At 38.3% G+C, this 21,365-nt stretch overlaps 1 protein-coding gene across 5 annotated transcripts in view; it reads left to right on the forward strand.

The window, feature by feature from the left end:
- Window positions 1-21,365, forward strand: part of CDC14A (cell division cycle 14A) — a 188,460-nt gene that overhangs the window by 89,729 nt on the left and 77,366 nt on the right. For 4 of the 5 annotated variants that reach the window (XM_032636902.1, XM_032636894.1, XM_032636911.1 and 1 more), the window contains 3 exons: window positions 277-343; window positions 3,357-3,419; window positions 16,882-16,969. In XM_032636902.1, the coding sequence (XP_032492793.1) occupies window positions 277-343; window positions 3,357-3,419; window positions 16,882-16,969 (218 nt within the window). The remainder of the gene's footprint in view (window positions 1-276; window positions 344-3,356; window positions 3,420-16,881; window positions 16,970-21,365) is intronic. The other variant, XM_032636931.1, reaches the window with a different exon arrangement.

Below are 21,365 nucleotides of genomic sequence, written 5' to 3' on the forward strand. Positions count from 1 at the left end.
TTGAGGTCCCAGCCAATTCGTGGCAGAGTTGGAATTTGAAGGCAGCCTGATTCCAGAGCTCAGGTTCCTAAATCTGCTTTCTTATTAATTCAGCTAGTTGGATTAAAGCAATTTCAGAAGTTCTGGAGTTAAGCTAGTAGGATCTGATGTGTTACATAAGTTTACCGTGTTGACAGCTGTGAATCCAAATAAGCATGTCTCCAACTGACTTTGGTATTTTATTATTTGAGTGTTCTAAATGCATGTTTTTAATGTTAAGTTTTTTTGTGTTCATAGGGATGCTTCCTTTGGAAATTGCACTTACAATCTCACCATCCTCGACTGTTTGCACGGAATCAGAAAGGTAATAACAATCTCCTTGCTGTGGTCGACATTGTAGTTTAACAATATGAAAAAAGAATTATGTCTATATCCTTGTTTGTTGTTGGAGAGAAGAGAGGGGAGGGAATAAGAAGGCAGCTTTCCACTTCTTAAACAATGATGGATCTGTAATACACAGACCACAGGGCAAATAGGGGCGGTGTTTCAAGGGATAACTCTTCTTATAGAAGTGGAAGGGGTCTCCCTTTCTCACTTAAACTATTTGTGTTATCACTTCTGTCTGCTGCCGTGCCTGTGATGTTGCTTTGTCACCTGCTCAGCTTCATAATCAAGCTATATCTTGGTGTGGGAGGGGCAGGAAGTTATCTAAGTCTCCTCTGTTAATGTGGAGAACATTTCCACATTGTTTTTCTAACTGGATAGTATTACATGCCCATGAACATGAAGTAGTAAGCAGGTCAGATATTATTATCTCATTTTTACAGTTGAGGAAACAACCCCAGCGAGGTTAAGTCACTCTCAGGGCCACAGGGGTTATTAGGAGGGCTCGTTCTAACTCAGATTTCCATATCAATATGGAGTTCTTTCTCATATCCTATCCAGGTATGTCATAAATCAATGGTTGTCAAATGGTGGGGACTTGTGGAGAGATGCAAATTCTCAGACCTCATCCGAGACTGATTGAACCATAAATTCTGGGAGTGGTGCCCTGCTGTCTGTGTTTGTATAATCCCTCCATGTGATTTGATGCACTCTGAAGTTTAGAGTCATAATTATTTAGTTATTTATATATATTATGGAGAAGTTAATCTAAAAGATCTTTGAGAACTTTGGAACATGTTTTAGAAACATTGATTTACAAGCTGAGAAGTCATACATGCTACACTGTGAATTCTAATGAAGGTTCAAGGTACATCATTCCATCTAGAACATATAGTCATGACTTATGAGTCAGGAATGTACGTGTTTCAGAACCCATTGGCAAGGGTCATCGTGGACTGTAAATATAGTATCAGTAGTGAGTCTTGTTCTAGTTTCTTTTCTCTGATGTAATATAACATTGCTTTGGCCCTGTTTTAATTTGAGAAAATTGCTATGGTAAAACATGCTACTTGTTTTCTGTATGTATATTTTTGACTTTGATATTTCATCTAGAAATGAATTTAGACTCTGTAAAACTTTAGTTCTCTTTTCACTTAAAAACTATCAAGATAATCTAGCCTATCCCCTGCAAATAATATCACCAACACACACTTCCAGTAACACCAGTTAAGAACCCTTATATATCCAGTATACCCTTAGGTATACTGGATATATCACCCAGTATACAACCTAAAATTGTAGCATTTAAAAAAGTAATTTACTTATTGTTTCATTATTATTATTTTGCCTATCCTGCCATCTGGTACAGGCTGTTTCTTTTATAAAACTTAGGAAAGTGAAAAAGAGTTCACACTGGAATATCCTTGCCTGTTATTATGGTAACTGGTAACTTGATATAGACATTTATGACATCCTTCCTGTTACAAAGGAAAGGCACGACTTTGTTCATTAAGGTCTTCTGTAAATTTCTTGTTTCATCAAATGCTGGGTTTATTTTACCCAAATGAAGATGAGATTTTAGAGGATCTGATAGATTGTTCAACATGTCTTTAAGCAACTGGGACACACTTTCCCTCTGTACATTCTTCTATAAAGCATCGTGTGCTGGGCTATTTTTGTGGCAATGAGCACCATACCTCCTAAGAAGGTAGACAGACTATGGCCACATTTTTCCCTTTGTTAAGAAGCATATCTTTCTGATTTTGATGTATTAGCGTCATTATAAGCATCAGTTATATATGTGTGAACCACACACAGAGGCATACACAAACACAAACACATTTAAAAAAAGAGGAAGGGAAGTGATACTTCAGGGCATTATATTCTCACCATTTTCTCTGAAATGGTACATATGGCTGAAGTAAGCATCTTTGTTTCAATGTGGAATAATTTAAATAGCTTGTTCTGCTTATCCTGTAGAGGTTGTCTAAATCAGTATTGTCAGAATTTATAAGAATCACCTAGCAAGGCATTTTAAAAATGATGATCCCACCCCCAAAGAACCTGATTTCATAGTTCTGGGATGGGGCCTAATGGTCTGTATTTTAAATATAAATTACCTTAAGTGCAGGTGGTCCGTGTTCTACATTTTGGAAAACACTGGTCTCTAAGGTATTTTCAAAGATAGATGTACTAAACTTGGCTTAACAGTTTCTTCTATTTTTAATGACTTGATCATGTAACTTTCAAAAGTAACTGTGGTTTTGTATTCTATTGTAATCTGTATAGCTTCATGACATACAAAGAAAAAGACTGTCCTCTTCAAAATGTTTTATCTGAGTAAGCCAGATAGTTTTTAGTTCTAAGTCATTGGTTACAAAAAGGAGTATGAAATTTTTCTTCACGTTGTTAAACAGATCAATTCTTCCTTCTAAATTGTAAGAGTAGTCAAGTACATTTTTACTCTGTCAGAAACTATCACCATAAAACAAATTCTCTCAATGTAGAGTTTTAGGAACAAATAAGGGCCTAAAATGCTCTTTTTACTAAGTATCTCACTAATGATAAAAGGAAAATAAAACCTAAGAATAATTGTTTTTTCTTCTAACTGAAAATTTAATCACTATTATATACTCTGTCATAGTTAGGTATAAATTAATTGCATAGTTCCCAATAGGTTTTAACTATACATTTGCTAGTATGTTCCATTTGATATACATAAGTAATTTTACATACAAATTAATGCATATTAGACCTTAAGAGACATATTTTGTGGGACATATTTTCATGTTTTTCTAAGTGTTTAGTCCCACTGGCAAGAAAATCTCAAAGCAAAATTAGATGTTAGATGATTGCTTGGTATGCATTACAAATAAAGGTTTCAAGCTTTCTCCTTCAGATCAGGCAGGATCATTTGTGAGCAGGAATTCCAGAAACGGCTAGAAGTCGTTATCAATTTCACATGCAAAAACTAATTCAAATTCTTATTTTAGGGATTACAACATGGATTTTTTGACTTTGAGACCTTTGATGTGGATGAATATGAACATTATGAGGTTTGTACACTTTATCTTTTTGCAAGATATAATTTCACATTGATTAAATTGTTCTTTTTTTCCTAGCACTCAGGTATTGCAAATTGATTGGCTGCTAAATAAAAGCATTCTGCAGTTTTCTATAGTTGTCAGTTTAATCCTTTCAGCTTTGGTTATTGCCTTTGAACCAGGACTTATCATAATTTTCGTTGGGAAAATGCCATACCTCTCTGTATTCTTTCATCAAACCTTTATTGACAATTACTTTGAACCTTCAGTTTGTAAGAAAAAATAATTTAAAACTACATTTTGGTAGTAAAATTTTGTTACTTTTATTTTTTTTATGTTTTGGTTAAAACAAAACCGGATTTATGCCATATAATATTTTTGACTGCATACATTTTATTTTGAAATACATCTGAATATACTCAATTCTAAGAATTGGCTGCATTTTTTCCCCATGGTGCCATTACAAAGCTTTCAAATAGTATCTTGCCTGTTCAGTGAAGCAATTTAGGCAAAGGCTGTCCAAGTTACATTGTGCTATAAGGAGATGTTGAGGAAGAGCACTTCCGGGGTAGTAGAGGAGTCTAGAAGTAGTTAACTTTTCCTAAAGATGAGACATCTGTAGACTCTGAGTAGTCTGACCACTCCATGAAACTGAGCTCGTCTGTTGTGGCTCTCCTGAGGAGTTATAACATTTATCACTCTCCTTAGCAAGACAAGGGTAGCCCTCCCATTCTGGGCTCTAGTTCAGGATGTGTCTATTTGGATATCCTGCTTACATGTTAAACTTAACACATCTGAGAAGAAATTAATCATCTTTCACCCAAACATGGGCTTCTGCTTTGTTCCTCTGTATTAATGGCATCACCATTCTACTGTTCACCCAGGCTCAAGACTAGAAACATTTCTTTTTTCTCGCCCCCTCAGTCTAATGAGTATTTGAGTTCCCGTTGCTAGGGACCCAGGGTGTATATCATCTCTTTCTTCCTTTCTGTTCTCACTTCTTTCCCCTGGCTCAGGTCTTGTGTCCCGTCCGGTAGACTATTACAACTGCTCTTCAAGCAGCCCAGGCCCTTCTCCTCTTGGTCTTTCACACACTTGACTGAGTGGTCTTAAAACAGAACTCTCGTCTTGTCTTGGCCCCAAACTGGCTGCTGCTCTCATTACTTGGCTCAAATGAGGATAAACTCCCCTGTCCTCGTATTGTTAGCTTTGGATGAGGTCCAGCCCACCTTGCTAGCCTGTCTCCTGTTTCTCCCCTGTATGCACTCTCTGTTCCAGCCGCACCGAGCTGCTTATTTACTGTTTCTTGAATGTCTCTGCACTCTGGCTGAGCTTTCTTTCTCCAGATACCTGTCTCCTTTAACATTTCCCTCCTCCACTTGTGTGTGTAAAATCCTCCACAGGTCAGCTCTCACTCTCTACTGAATTCTCTCCCCCTCAATTTCATGTGTCACAATTTGTGCTTTCCATTTTTCTTACATCATGGCTATTTGCACACAAGCCTTATTTTCCTTATTAGATTGTAAATTCCTTGTGGGTGGGACATGACTAAATGGAAAATATGTATTGTGTTCTTGGATAGAAAGATTTAACATCATAAAACTGCCACTTCTCCCCAAATTAATACATGTAGTACAATTTATTAAAAATCTCCAAAGTATTTCTTCTTCTTTTTAAACTCCAAAAGCATCGTTATTGTGGCATTTCTAGTAGTGTCAAAAGAAAAAAAATCCTCCCCCCCCCCAGAAAAAAAGAACTAGAAACAAAAAGACTATGTACTTATAAGGGGAAAGGTTGAATAAATAACCTGTAGTACAGATACACCATGGACTGTTACACAGTCATTTGAAAAAATTGATGTAAGCTATACCACTTGTCTTGGAATGATTTCTATTATATATTGATGGGAAAAAGTTGATACAGAAGAGTGCTTATAGTATAATTCCCCCTTTTTAACAAACAATGACAAGACCCCCTCCACCCTGTACCTGTATATGTGTATCTGTGTTATATGAGCAAAGGTAATTTCCTGTGAAGCGAACGAAGCTTAAATTTTAGAGGGCCCCACTTGCATGGGCGCCTTTTTTGTGTTCTTAACATTGTATTCTTTTCTTAAAATGGGCCTCCACATTAGATAAGTTTCAGTTGCCGCCAAAACCTGAATCTCTGTCCCACGTATATGAACCTGGAGAAAAATATATGGTGAAACTCTAAAGCCATTTCAGTGAAAGGAGAGATTACAGTGGAGGCTAGAGAGGGAGGAGGGGGAGGACATGCCACAGTAAAGAAAGAAAACTTGTCAATGTCTTACTTATTCCTTTATCTTTTTAAAAACTTTAATGGTGATGTTGAGAGTTAGTTGAAAAAGCTATTGAAAAACCTGAAACATAGTGCAATTTCATTCTTGAGAACCAACTAACAAACCAAACATCTGGTAAGAGTGTGGTCACACTGTAACCTGAATAAATAACCACTACCATCACCACCACCACCACCACCACGAGCACCACCACGCCCACCACCGTCACCAGTACCACCATCACCAGCACCACCACCACCACCACCACAACCACCAGCACCACCACCACCACCAGCACCACCACTCAGGTAATGGCAGGAGGGAGAGGAGGCAGTTGGTGAGCATTTGAAAAGTTTTCCGTTAGATAACTTCCTCTTTGAGAACGATATATCCATTCTGTCATAAAGCCAAAAAATAGAAAAGCACAAGTCGAAGCGTGATCGGCAGGTGGTGGGCATTTCATAAACGCTGCTTAAGGAATAAATGGATATAAGTAAAGGAACTCTCTTCCCAACAAACTGTGGACCATTCATTCCTTGTCATAACTTCTCCCACTGTTTGCTCTGCTTCGGTGAGTCTGGACATTTGGTAAACTTGTGGAATAGCTAAGTTCATAGGCTTCATTAGCTCCAACAGTGTCAGTATTCCAATGTTGTTTGTAGTTTTCAAAGTAAAATTTTATCACTGATAGCAAATTATGAGAATGTAAGTCTTAGATAATATGGCAATGCTCAAGTTAAAGCTTTTTAAAAAGGCACTTCTGGACTAAACCACATTTAATATATAATATGACTCAAGAAAAAACCTAAAGTAATGATGTGGCAGTTCTATGTGAGATTAAAAGGGAGTCTTATGGAAGAAAAGAAAAGTCTTTATGGTAACAGTACTGCTTGTAAATGCTGTTAATGACAAGGTCAGCACCAGAACCACTCTGCTCATTCTGCAAAAGGGTCTAGAGCAGTGCTGTCCAATAGAAATATATCAGAGTATATCTATCTATCTATATATATTTTAAAATTCTAGCAGCCATATTTAGAAAAAGTAAAGAGAAATGATGAAATTAATTTTAATGATATATATTTAATGCAATATACCAGAAGTATTATTTCAACATGTAATCAATATAAAAATTATTAATGGGATATTTTATGTTTCTAACTTGGAACTGAGCCTTTGAAACCCAGTGTGTAGTTTATACTACGGCACGTCTCAGTTTGGACCAGCCACATTTCAAGTGCTTGGTAGCCACACGTAGCTAAAGTGCAGATCCTGCAAGGACAGGCTTGCCAATGAACTATCATAGCCCCTCAGAATGACATGAAGCCTAGGATGAGCAGTACAGGTTGCACCTTCTAGCTTCAGGTGATCTAATTGTTCACATAAGAATTAATTTCAAGGCTCTGTTCTATTTAGAAGGCTTGGGGTAAGATATCTCAGATAGCTTGCTTAATTTTCTTGTGGCTTCCAAATAGTCCACTGTATTAATTATTGATAAACAAATGTATCTTCTAAAATATGGTGTCTCAGGTTCTTTGCCAAGCCGATGTGGAACTGTACATTCTTCATATTTGCACTGATCAAATAGATATAAGCCTGGGAGCTATGCTGGGAAGGTCCAGTAAAGTAACTACAAGATGGTGGCCCAGAAGCTTCTGCTAGGAATCAGTGTCACCTTTTCCAACAGGCTTCTTAAGGTATTTTCCAAGAACTTGAGAAATCTAACCATTGATCAGTACATTTGAAAAATAGAAATAGACCTTTTGCCCTCAGGAAAAACAATGAAGACGAAAGAGTTTGAGTATTCAATCGAGTTACGTACCTGTAGGTATGTGAGGAACTGTATCCTCTCTAGTAGTAAAGCTTAGTGGTTTATTGCTAATATAGGACAATATTCTGCTTGTAAGACCCTGAAGTGGCACCCATATAGAGGCTGCCTTCAGTCAACTCCTGTTCTTTTGGGAGACTATCCTTACCAAGTAAGACCTTGTCTAAACACCACCGATCACTAATGATGCTACTCTTAAGCAGTCATTATTCATCAAAGAGAATTTGAAGTTGTGTCTTCAGTTCCTTATATTGGGTGTCCCCTAAGCAAAGCAAAATGGGACTTTCCACTGTTTACCAGAAGGCTTGCCATATTTGATGACGTCCCTGTGTTGGCCATGCAGAGATGAGCTCACAGAGCAGTACTGTGTGCCTAGTTGAGGGGAGGGGAGAGGGAGAGAAATGCAAAGACATGCAGCTTCAGTGGCAGCATTTGGAGATGCCTTATCAGTGTGGCTTACATGAATTACCGCATCCAGAATTTGGTCCATGCAACTTTGAGGAGCTGCCTTAAATACCCTTTTGGGAATCATCTGGAGCTTAAAGTTCACGTAAAACCTACTTCCAACGCTAAGAAATTACTTTTCACTTCTTTCTTTGAGCTATTTCATATCCGCCATTATTTTTTTTCTCCATAAATCATTCCTTTATTTTGAGAAAAAAATGCTTTCTATGAAATAATTTTGTCAATATGAGGATATTTTCCCAGAATATCAAGTTATTATTGACTTGCCCCTGTGCTTTTACATGCTGGCAAACCTGGGACACTTCTTCACCATGGGTTACTTGATGGAAGTGGTTAGAGCTGGGCTTGGCTTCTGTAGGCCTGGTGACAGACAAATTGGTTCCTGCTTATTTGAGAGTGGAGTCACAGCACAAGGCTTCCTCTTGTTTCTCCCGTCACGGCACACGTGGAAAATGTGACAGTATTTGATCAGCACTGTGTGATCATAGCTCACAGCTTACGGCAGCTGGCTGGGGAACTCTGGCTGCCCCAGCACCTGCCCAGGAAACTCCATTCTGTTACACCAATTGGGAAGCTCTGTTCTACAGAAATAACGGTGTACAGGTCAACGTTAGTTTTTTTTTTTTTTTTCATTTTTAAATTTTTAAATTTATTTTTGGCCACATTGGGTCTTTGTTGCTGCAGGCGGGCTTTCTCTAGTTGCGGCGAGCGGGGGCTACTCTTCATTGCAGTGGCTTCTCTCGGTGCGGAGCACGGGCTCCAGAGCACAGGCTCAGTAGTTGTGGCACACGGGCTTAGTTGCTCCGTGGCATGTGGGACCTTCCCGGACCAGGGCTCGAACCTTGTCCCCTGCACTGGCAGGCGGATTCTTAACCACTGTGCCACCAGGGAAGCCCTTTTTTTTTCATTTTTAAAAGGTTTATTATCTGTCACTTAAGTACAAAAAATATTTCAAGTGAATGTTGTATATCTACCCTTTAAAATATATATTTTTTCTATTTTATTTTATTTATTTTTTTATACAGCAGGTTCTTATTAGTCATCCATTTTATACACATCAGTGTATACATGTCAATCCCAATCGCCTGGTTCATCCCACCACCACCCCCAACCCCCTGCCGCTTCCCCGCCTTGGTGTCCATACATTTGTTCTCTACATCTGTGTCTCAGTTTCTGCCCTGCAAACTGGTTTATCTGTACCATTTTTCTAGGTTCCACATATATGTGTTAATATATGGTATTTGTTTTTCTCTTTCTGACTTACTTCACTCTGTATGACAGTCTCTAGATTCATCCACATCTCTACAAATGGCCTAGTTTCGTTCCTTTTTATGGCTGAGTAATATTCCATTGTATATATGTGCCACATCCTCTTTATCCATTCATCTGTCGATGGGCACTTAGGTTGCTTCCATGACCTGGCTATTGCAAACAGTGCTGCAATGAACATTGGGGTGCATGTGTCTTTTTGAGTTATGGTTTTCTCTGGGTATATGCCTAGTAGTGGGATTGCTGGGTCATATGGTAATTCTATTTCTAGCTTTTTAAGGAACCTCCATACTGTTCTCCATAGGGGCTGTATCAATTTACATTCCCACCAACAGTGCAAGAGGGTTCCCTTTTCTCCACACCCTCTCCAGCATTTGTTGTTTGTAGATTTTCTGATGATGCCCATTCTATCTGTTGTGAGCCAAGAAGATGTATCACACTCTTTACGGCCTCAATTTGGTAACTTTTCAGTTAATTTATTGAACAGATGTTTATTAAGTACTTTCTGTTTGCTCAGTATATTTACTAGGCTAATATTTTTTTTCAGAAGGCCTCCTGTAATTTTGTCTCTTCATGGGTGGGGTTAGAGCCTTTCTTCTTATCACCTGCTGTCATAGGTTCCATATATCCTTGTGCCTCATTCTGCAGATGTTATCATGTTTGACCCTTCTCATATGTTATACTTCCATTTTCATGTTTATCAGGTTGTCTACACAGAATTTCTCACTGATCTATGACAGGCTGAATGTCATAGTGAGAATCAGTGAGAAATTCAGCAATTCATAATCCATCATTATTGCTATTATCACTAAATGATGCTCTTTTGGGAAAAGAGCATTGCTGTTCTAGAAGGTGATTTCACATTATCTTGGCCACATTGCAATGTAGCCCATCTGGGAACTGTTGGTGAGAAAGTGTTGGTCAATTCTGGATGCCTGGGACTGGGTCTTGGCTCTTGGGCCGCTTCTGTCAAGTCTCCACATAACTCTCAGAGTCTATGTTTTAGAAATTAAGTAAGTCTGATTACATCACTCCCCTACTTTAAGTCTTTCATGGGCTCCATCCTGACTGAAAGTGTGGAGGAAATGCCAACTCCTGAATGCAGCGCAAAAAGCCCTTCTGGACATGGGCTTTGCCATCTTCCCCATTTTCGTCCTTTTCCCTTCCCTCCTCATACCCAAGTCCATGCAGCAGTGCATCTTCATGCTGTTGTACCTTCAGACATGCTCATTCCCTCCTCCTCTTCCCTGTGGTCCTTCCTCCTCTGCCCACCGAATTCATGTATTTACATGTCTAAGGCATTTTTAGCTCGATGGGAGCTCTTCTCACACAACGTGTGTGATGCTCTGTTTACACACCTGTGTCTTCCCTGTACTCTGGGTATTTGAAGTCAAGAACGTGTCTCTCTGGACATATATACACTACCAAATGTAAGGTAGATAGCTAGTGGGAAGCAGCCGCATAGCACAGGGAGATCAGCTCGGTGCTTTGTGACCGCCTGGAGGGGTGGGATAGGGAGGGTGGGAGGGAGGGAGACGCAAGAGGGAAGAGATATGGGGATATATGTACATGTATAACTGATTCACTTTGTTACAAAGCAGAAACTAACACACCATTGTGAAGCAATTATACTCTAATAAAGATGTAAAAAAAAAAAAAGAACACAAATAACAAATGTTGGCAAGGATGCAGAGAAAAGGGAACCTTAGTGCACTGTTGGTATGACTGTAAATTGGTACAGCCCCTGTGGAAAACATTATAAAAAAAAGAATGTGTCTCTCATCTTTGTGTCAATAAGTAACCCACTGGCACAGTATACTTGTAGTGGGCAGTCATTAAATGTTTGTAGAATGAAAGAACTAATGAATAAACCAGAAAATAAGTTCTAAAAAAAAAGCAGTATAACACATTTCAAGACATTTTATATAATCTGTTAAAAGTAACTACTTTTCAATGGAAAATGACCAAGACATATTAATTAAGAATCCATTCTGATTTTGTAGTAACACTCCAGGGGGAAAATGTATTGACTATGGTAGACAACTTCCTGAAATGCCGTTTCTGTTTTTTCATTACCAGCCAATCTATGCAGCAAGAGTGAGTTGTTGTTTTTTTTCCAACCAGTTATTTGCAGCACAGATCGCTAGATACTGTAATCTTCAACCAGGGCTTGCATGTAAGGCCAGTTTAGTTTAATATTACTAAACCTGGAGAGACTGTCTCCAGGTTGACTATGTCATCCTTCACTGCAGTTAATAAGTAAATTGTCAAGTGATAAAGGTGTGTAGACTCCCAACATTGCCCTTTTGCATACACATTGAGAACTAACACGGTTTGTTAGGCCTCTTATCTCTCAGTGTGTCACCTCAGGTCAACAGCAGGAATAATTGAACATCTAGGGGATGATGTTTCAAGGCTTTGCTTTGGATTAGAATTTGTACAGCAACTTAGAATGTAACCTGGATTCTGCTTGATTTGCCCTCCACTTGTTCATGAATTATAGAACCGGAAAAATGTGAATTTCTGCCACCGTAATTGTGAATTCCTGCCATAAGACTGGGATCAGGCAAGCTCCAGAATACAGGGATATGGGCATGTCCTCACACCTGGAGGAACTGGGGAGCTGTGCATCCCACGGTGATTTGACTGTTCAGAGAACTATTAGAAGCATTTCCCTGGAGCTATCCTGTAGTGTTGATTATACCCCTCAAAGGCCGCAAGTGTAAGGAAGCAAGATTCAATCCTTCCTGGGCCCAGTGTTTCCACCTCTTCTAATGCAGTGCACGCATTGCTGGCTCAGAGATTATGTTGGTTAAATCTATAAAATGTTTTGAGGTCTAAGAAATTTCCCATGTTTTTCCCTTCCTCCTTAATTATTGTTTGTTCTCTGTCCCTTCTTTTACCTCCACTTCTTAAGAGAGCAATCTTGACTCTGTTTTCACGCAGTCAGTCAAAGTTATGGTCTGGCCTTTCCTCTCGTGACTCAACAGAAACTGTCCTTGCTTAATGGCAAGACTTAGCCAAACTGAATTGTTGTGCTTGGTCTTCTTCCTACTTGATTTACTCTGTGGCCGCTCTCTAATTCTAGAAACTCACTTTCTTTCCCTAACCTGAAAAGTTCTGTCTCGGGCTTCCCTGGTGGCGCAGTGGTTGAGAGTCTGCCTGCCTATGCAGGGGACATGGGTTCGTGCCCCGATCCGGGAAGATCCCACATGCCGCGGAGCGGCTGGGCCCGTGAGCCATGGCCACTGAGCCTGTGTGTCCAGAGCCTGTGCTCCGCAACAGGAGAGGCCACAACAGTGAGAGGCCTGTGTACCGCAAAAAAAAAAAAAAAAAAAAAGTTCTGTCTCTTACTTTTCTCCTCCTTCCATCTCTGGCCATGTGTCTCAGGATCCCCTGCAAGTGCTTTCTCTTCCCTTGCCCACCTGAAATGTGCTGGTCTCTAGGGCCATGTGCTTTCTGGTTAAATACATTCTCCATGAGTGAGGGGACTGTTTCCAAATTTCAACAACCATGTGTGTGCTGCTGGCCTCAAATCTTCATGCCTTGAGCACTGGAAAGGTACCTGCACACGTGCACTAGATTCTTGCTCCCTGTGGTTGCATTTGCACAGCGTTCACTGGGTGGGGCTGCGAAAGCAGGCCGCTAAATGTTTCCTGTGTTTAGAGGTGAAGCAGTCGTCCACCTGGGGCTCCTCTTCCCCTCTACCACACTGTTTCTCTCAAAAGTAAATCCTAAGTAATAATCTAGAGTTTTACTATTATTTAAAGCCAAATGGCAAGGGAACTTAATTTAAACCAAATACCTCAAATATTTACTTTGATTTAAGCTCATAAAGTACCAAATTTGACAGCATATTTGCTGTTTACGTAATACAACTATACTATCAACGCTATTTTATTGTTTCAGAAGTAAGGAAATATAAAGAAGGTGCTTTTTAATGAATAAAAAAGACTCTGTAGTTCTGTCTTTATTTTTAAAATAATCTTTGTGCCACCATTAAACCTCTTATGTACTTGTATTATAACATTTATCAAAGTTTAATGCAACTTTTTCTTTAATGGGTATCTTAGTTCAGGCTGATATAACAAAATATCATAGACTGTGTGGCTTAAACAGTAGACATTTATTTCTCACAGTTCTGGAGGCTGGGAAGTCCAAGGTCAAGGCACCAGCAGAACTGTTGTCTGGAGATGGCCCTCTTCCTGGTTCGTAGATGGCCAAATTCTTCCATGTCCTCCCTGTGTCCTCATAGAGGGAGCTCTCTGGGGGTTTCTTTTATAAGGTCACTAATCCCATTCATAAGGGCTCCATCTTCATGACCTAATCACCTCCCAAAGGGCCCACTTCCTAATACCATCACGTTGGGGATTCGGTTTCAACATATGAATTTTGTGGGGGACACAAACATTCAGTCTATCGCAATGGGTAAAATGGAGATGGTAATAACACCTACCTCACAGGGTTGCCCTAAAGATGGAATGAGTTGCATGTCATAGAGTAGTGCCTAGCAGAGAGTCCGTGGTATATCTGTTAGCTGCTATTATTATTAACGTTTTTTGTTACTTGTTTTCAGACTCCTTAAGGGCACAGAGGGAATGCTTTTTATTATTTTATGTGTGACACCAAGTTATAGTCCTTGATATATAATAAAAGCTCAGCAAATGTTTTAATGAATGTTGAATTGTGCTTCAAAACTGTTTATCCATGTTGTCTTAGAAAACACATCTGTTGATAAAGGGAACCAATCCAATAATTGTCAACCTGAAGGTCTGTCTTTTCTCTCTTACAGTCTGTTTAACATTTGGTAAAAAGGCCAAATGTTTTTCAGTGTTTTAACTGAAAAATATCTCTGTGACCATTAGAACAGAGGCATGCCTTACTGGCACAGATTTATTTCTTAGAAGTTATAAAAATTCATGTTTTCAAGTCAAATTAGATTTTATTTAAATTTTTTTTCAGTTTTAATACAGTTTATTTTTACTTTGTAAGACACTTTGATTTCTTTTTATTTTTTCAAATTTTATTTTAAATGCACCAGGAGAGTTAGCTATTCCAAAGAAATCTGGTGAGTCTTATATGTAAGCTGAAGGATCTTATAGTAACATGAATATTAACAACTAAATGTATCAGTTTCAAGAATTCACATTTTCATTTTGGGGTTTTCTTGTAGTGAAGAACATCTGCAGTTTCTCTACATAGTACTTGGTAGGTTGTAGGCTTTGGATTGGAAGAGGTAAAATTATTCTCTCACCTCATCTTTGCCTAGACATTTGTTTATAAAATGTGGTAATGTTGGAAAGTACCTTAAGTTCCTGTCTGATCTAGGTTTCTTGGAAGTGTGTGTGTGTGTGTGTGTGTGTGTGTGTGTGCACTCGCACTTGTGCACAAACACATTTAATTAGAAAAACCAGCTTGTGTTATCTTAAATATTTTATTATTGATAAATATTGACATTTGTATAATCCACTGTGAAAGAAGGCACAGATACTAATTTTGGAAGCTTACCAGTAAGGTTATGTTATATTATTCAGTTAAAAACTGTAACTTTCTTATTCATTTTTTTTCAGATTTGGATCTAAGACATAAATCTTTTTGTTTACTCCATCAGCCTTATCCAGGTTACTGAATATAGCCCAATATTATCTAATGTTTATCTTTTTGGGTAGGCAGATTTGCAAACATATTCTTTTGGTTCTGTGAGTGAGTTCATTGCTTCTCTCCATATGATTGATTATAAAAGGTTACTATTTAACCAAATGGATGTCTATAATCCAAATAAACAGACATAGCACAATGTATATATTTATCTAGGTCAACTTCGTGGTCAAGGATACAGGAATAGTGAACATAGAAACCTGTTTTCTTCTACTGTTCATAAATAATTGGTTTTAGCCTTTTGATGATTAGAGCATACCCTTATTTTTGAATTTTTAAATAATGTTTTAAGCTTAAGTATTACTTGAGATGGATGTTAAATTCTTTATCCAAATTGTTCTAAATAGATAGCTATGCTTGAGATTTAATTTGGCATGTGTAATCATAACACTCGGCATCTCTAAGATTTTATTTAGGGCATTATGGAGATTTTATGTTTATTATGATTAGATTAATGCAATTCAGACATTTACAAGGTGTCATGTAAAGTTTCATTTGTAACTTTTTATAACTGGGAAGAAACATCTGCATTTTAAACATGAAAATTATACAGCCAAGTTATGATTTTTGTGGAAATCAAATCTAATGGGTAGTATAAGTAATTAAAGTAGAGGCTCCAGATTTCCTTGGTAGGATTACTCCAATTTATTTTAACAAATACTTATGAGCTCTTACAGCAGAGTGCAGACTCTGTATTGACACAGATTCCTACCATTGAAGTCTGTGCCATGTAGTGGAGCAGAGAGCCTTTTCTATGGATAACCTTGGCCCAGCAAAGAGAACTGCCTTCCTTCCCTGCCTGGGGAGGTATCTATGCAGTGCTGTAGAGGGTGGAGACTTGGAGACTAAAAGCTGTGCCTGGTGGTGGAGGATGGGAGTAGGACTGGTGTTGGGGGTGGGTGAAAGAATGCTTAGGGGAAGAAGAGATACATATATTTTGTGATGCATTGCACAGCTGTGTCCCAATAGCCCGCAAAGTTTGGGTCCCCTCAGCCCTGCTCCAGTGTTCCCTGGGTTCAGAGGCACACCAGGAAGGGAAGGAAATGAAGGAGGTAATGGAGCAGTGGAAGGATGCTTGGCCCCTTGCCTGGTCTTCAGGCCTTTTCTGAGGATCCTGGAGTGTGTGGACCAGAGGCTGACAGCTGGTGATCAAAGTCAGCCCACAGATGTGTTTTATTTGCGTTCTTAGTATTAAAAAACAATTTAAAACAGTCAACATTTCAAATATAGAGAGATTTTACATGAACATCCAATTGGAAGATCAGCTATGTTCAGTCAAGTTTTCCTGTGGTCAGTTGGCCAGAGCTGAGGAGCATTTGCCTTTATTTATGTCTCTTGCCTGACCCTTGTAGCTGTTTGGTTTGCAGCTCCTGCAGGAGACTGTGGCAGTCTCCAGTTTGTGGTACACCCTGAGGGTTTGATGAGCCTCTGTTCCTCACTCCTGTCTTCTGTTTCCCCGTCTAAAAATCAGCACCGACAACAGATAGAAACCTGTAAAAACAAACAAAAAATGGAGGTGTGTTCATCATGACCCTGATATTTATAGATTTTTTCATTGTTTAAAGTATGTTTACCATGTTCATGAAAAGTGCTTATATTTTCTGTCTTCTCTTATTTCCCATTATTTCTTGCTGGGGCAAGCAATGTTTGTTTTCATTTCATTCCATTGCAGAGTGGCCAAGAGACAAAATTATTTTCAGCAAAGCACCTCCACTTTAAGTAAAGTTTTCTAAACTTTTCTTATGGTCTAGATAAAAATTTTTCGAAGTGGATTGAATTCATAACCATTTTGAGAATCAGATGCATGTTTTTATTTTAAGCTATATTATTTTGTCTTCATGTATGTCCAACTAGTCTAGTACTAATAGAGTGAAAAACGGTTATATTTGTAAGGGTTTCCTAAATTGTATAAGAATTATAAAATATTTTTCTTCTCTTTTCTCACAAAATTCTCCCAGCGAGTTGAAAATGGTGACTTCAACTGGATTGTTCCAGGAAAATTTTTAGCATTTAGTGGACCACATCCAAAAAGCAAAATTGAAAATGGTAGGTTTTTATTTACTTTACCCTCCAAAAATTTATTTCAATTCATCTTCTTTGAGTTCTTAATATCCTCAGATAATCCTTTCTATTGGTAATATTCTCCAAAGAATATTTATTAATTAAAAAAATTGAACAGTATTTCAATTGTTAAATTACTAATTGAACAGTAATTAGTGTGTTAAATATTAGAGTTTAGTAAGTGGAACTATAATCACTGTTTTAAGACTATCACATTTTTAGGTTTCCATAAATAGGGTGTTCACTTTACCTTGACCCAATTATTAAAGAAGAATCTGAGAAACCAACTGGTCAAAACAGTAAGCAGATTGCTGAATTCTATCAGTGGTTCTCAGATTTATTTGGTGGTGGTGGCGTGCTATACCTCAAGGTATTCTTTGGTAACACCATGTTGAATAATGACGATGATGGTGACAATAGGTGTCATTTATTAAGTGCTAGTTACTAGCTAATCACAGCATCATCTCATTTAGTGCACACACAACTCTATGAGGTGTAGGAACTATTACCTCTGTTTCACAGAGGAGGAAACCGAGGCATATGAGTAGGAAATTTGCCCAAGTTCACAAAGTAATATGCAGAACTGGTGACACTCCAGCCAAGAGCGGGGCTCCTAAGCATTGCCACTACACTGATCTGTTTAGTTCCATCATGGCAACTAGGAACAATATTCTAGCTGACAATAATTTAATTACTTACTTGCAGTATATGTAGAGCCAGGGGCATACATATTCAGGAAAAAAAAGCATGACAAAAAAATAAGCCTCTTGAATGAAACATGATAGGCTATGTGTGTTTTCCCATTAACATATATTTTTTACTTAATTATTTTTTTTTAACCTCAGATTCCCAGAAGACAAGTAATGATAGGTACCAAAGGTTTAAGAATAGTTGATGGGAGAAGTACATAAAATTAAAAAAATATCACCCATGAACATAATAGCTCCTTTTTTCCTCCCTCTCTAGTCTTAGAGCTGGAACACTAGTCCTTGGAGGAACATAATTTGAAACCCTTAGTCTAGATTTATAAGTTTATTCTTCTTTCATAACCATCATCATCATAAGTATTCTAAAATCTAGTGTCATTGTATATGGTTGTTCATGCATTTAGATTTGATAATTTTTTTTGAGTTTCCACACATGTGCTTATCACTTTATACCTATGACATATCTCACAGGGAACTCTGCTTAAATCATGGGGATTGAATCATCCGCTCTGGGGATGGGTAATCCAGGTCTACAGAGTTACCCTAACAAATAGGATGTCTCTGTACTGAAACCATAATTAGATCTTCTCATTTACACATTTGCTCATGAATCCGGTTCGCTACAGACATTGACTGAATAACCTATTATGTTGGCTTGTTAGGAATAACTTGTTAAGTGCCTGAGGAAACTGCTTTCCACCATTGGTCTTTCAAGACAGGATTGATTAAACCTCCCTTTAGCCTTCTGTGCAAAATGATCTGACTCAGACCCAGAAAACCTTAGTAGGTGTATGGTTTCAGTAGTGGCTTTGTTGTTGGGTGTTCATTTGGTGAAACAAATTTGCCATATAGGATTCACTTTTTTTTTTTATAAATTTATTTATTCATTTATTTATTTTTGGCTGTGTTGGGTCTTCGTTTCTGTGCAAGGGCTTTCTCTAGTTGTGGCAAGCAGGAGCCACTCTTCATCGCGGTGCGCGGGCCTCTCACTGTCGCGGCCTCTCTTGCTGCGGAGCACAGGCTCCAGACGCGCAGAGCTCAGTATTTGTAGCTCACGGGCCCAGCTGCTCCGTGGCACGTGGGATCTTCCCAGACCAGGGCTTGAACCCGTGTCCCCTGCATTGGTAGGCAGACTCTCAACCACTGCGCCACCAGGGAAGCCCAGGATTCACTTTTTAAATGAAATTTTCTTAAAGAGAAGATGAGAGGTGTAATTAAAAAAACCCATTTAAAATATTTTTATAGAGATAATGTATGATTTTTTTTTAAAAGAAAATGCAGATGAACTCATAAAAACAGCATTAAAGTGACCTATAATTCTACCCATGTTTTCTAGGTTTACTAGTCGGTGGTGGGATTCTTGGGGATTTTAATTTTCTTTCCATCTGCTTCTCTGTATTTTTTATTTGCACATATTTTTTCTCTCTTAAAGAATATATATACACACACACACAGACTTACAAAAATATTCCTTTTTTTTTAACTAGCATGGAGTCATAACATGATTACTGTCTTATAGCAGCTTTTTTTTTCACTTAATATATCACATACTCCTATCCATGGCAATAAATGTAGATCTTCGTTATAATTTTCCATGACTGCATTCAATGACTATGCCATAATTTTACTAATCAATCACTTAATTTTTGAATGAGCTCTAAGTTGTTCAGTTTTTCACTTTTTAAAAACTACAGTGGTTGGTATACATGTCCATACATCTTTTTTGCAGCCCTGGTTTCTTTTCTAAATTCTTGGAAGTAGAATCACAAGATAAAAGGGCGTATTTTGTGTGTCAATTGTTACTTGTCAAAAGTCTTAAAAAAATTATTTTTGGTCCTATATTACAATATAGGGAAATAATTATCCACCATTTGCTTATATGCTGGGAGTGGTGCTAATAAGCCTTTTTGCACACCTCATCTATTTAATAAGCAGAAACACCCCTTGGAACAGGTGGTAGTTATTTTGTGGAAGAGAAGATGGAGACTTGGTAACCTAACTTGCCCAGGTTGACATAGCCAGAAAGTGGCAGTGTGTGGATTCAAACACAGGTCTCTTTGATTCCAAATTCTGTGTCCTTTTTAATTTTACTACAGAGAAAGAACATGTTCACTACAGAACTTTAAGTAATCTAGATAAAAAGTCACCTGTAATTATATAATCTAGAAATAACCACTGTTGAGATATCGTTCTCTCTGTATCTTTTTCTTCTATGCATATACTGTGCCCTCTCACATTGAGAAAAAAAGGTGTGAAAGTGCTGCTTACCTAATACTTGCCAGTTTTTATGTCTAGAATAATTTCATTTAAGGCTGTTGTTGGTAAAATATTGATATTTTACTGGAATCCCCATTTTAAGATCTGATATTCACTAGAAGTGTCATTTTTTTTTGTAAAGTGGTTTAACTCTGTAAATTCTTTTTGAACTTAAGAAATTTTTTTTTTTTTTTAGTTGAGAAACCCTTGTATTTTCTGAGGTGGCTGAAAGTCATTTTAGGGGTCTGTTAGTAGAAAAAGGTAGATTTTTTAAGGAGTTAGCACTGAAATAGCTGTTGCTAGGATGTAGCAAAAGGAAGCACTAAAATCTTGGGGTCTGGCAGAATGCATTATAGCAGTCTTAAGTGTGTGTTGTCAGCAGAGACCAACTAGGAGTTCCTTTCAGCCATCTTTGTTCACATTGTTTTGACAGGGGGGGACAAGAGGAGCCCTAACCCTTTTTTGATTAAACAAGTGTGACTTGATAAATGAATAATACAGCAGTAGAACAAATTGGATTTCAGATTTTCCCCAAAAACCCTCAAACTCTTAGGTGGCAATGTCCTCATCTCTACTTCAGAAAGAAAGAAAGAGAAAGGAAAGAAAGAACAGGGAAAGACGGCTCGAGACAGGGAATCCAAACAGTTTGAAGCATCAGCCTGCTCATTTAATGAGAGAAGCTAGGTGTGAAGAGCCTGGGCTGCTTGAAGTCTGGCTCTGCCCCTAACTGGCTGTGTGAACTTCGTGAGTTCCTCAGCTTCTCTCATCATCAAACGGGGAAACAGGATGCACACTGCAGGCATTTGGTGAAGATTAGGGATATTATAGGAAGTGAGTGCCTTGCACAGTGTCGGGCACATTAGTAGGTGCTTATTAGGTAGCAGATATTCTGATTACATTTTTATCATTAATGAACCTGATAAACATATTTTATTGCTTTCCACATTTGCCTGCCTATTTTGCAGTTTTTACTTTTAATGAATGGGTGGACTAATCATTTGACTCTGCTGTTCTTCTGTTTCCTTTAAATGAGGGTCTGGGAAGAGATGAATTTTACAATCTCTCTTTGCTTTGAAATTGGTCAGCGCCAGGGCTCTGCCTGTGCTTTACTGATGCCAGGGCACCATCTAGTGGCCAGATGGAGTAAGGGTCGGATGAAAGCTCGGTCAGCTCCGTGCACATTGCTAAAACCAGTCCTCCATCAGAAGCAACCAAATGCATCGAAAACAGTTGTTCAGAGGTCAGAAGATATTGTCATTGTTGGTTATAACTCATTTGAAACGCTTTTGAGGATTTTTAAGAAACGTCCTCACAAATCCAGGAAGTGCAGCCCCTAATGTCCCTGTTTTGGAGATCTAACAAATAGAATTGAGTTGGATTTTACCTTAAATCATCCCCAGCACTGGCCCTAGAATCTG

Source organism: Phocoena sinus, chromosome 1 (assembly GCF_008692025.1).
Source record: "Phocoena sinus isolate mPhoSin1 chromosome 1, mPhoSin1.pri, whole genome shotgun sequence".
NCBI lineage: Eukaryota > Metazoa > Chordata > Mammalia > Artiodactyla > Phocoenidae > Phocoena > Phocoena sinus.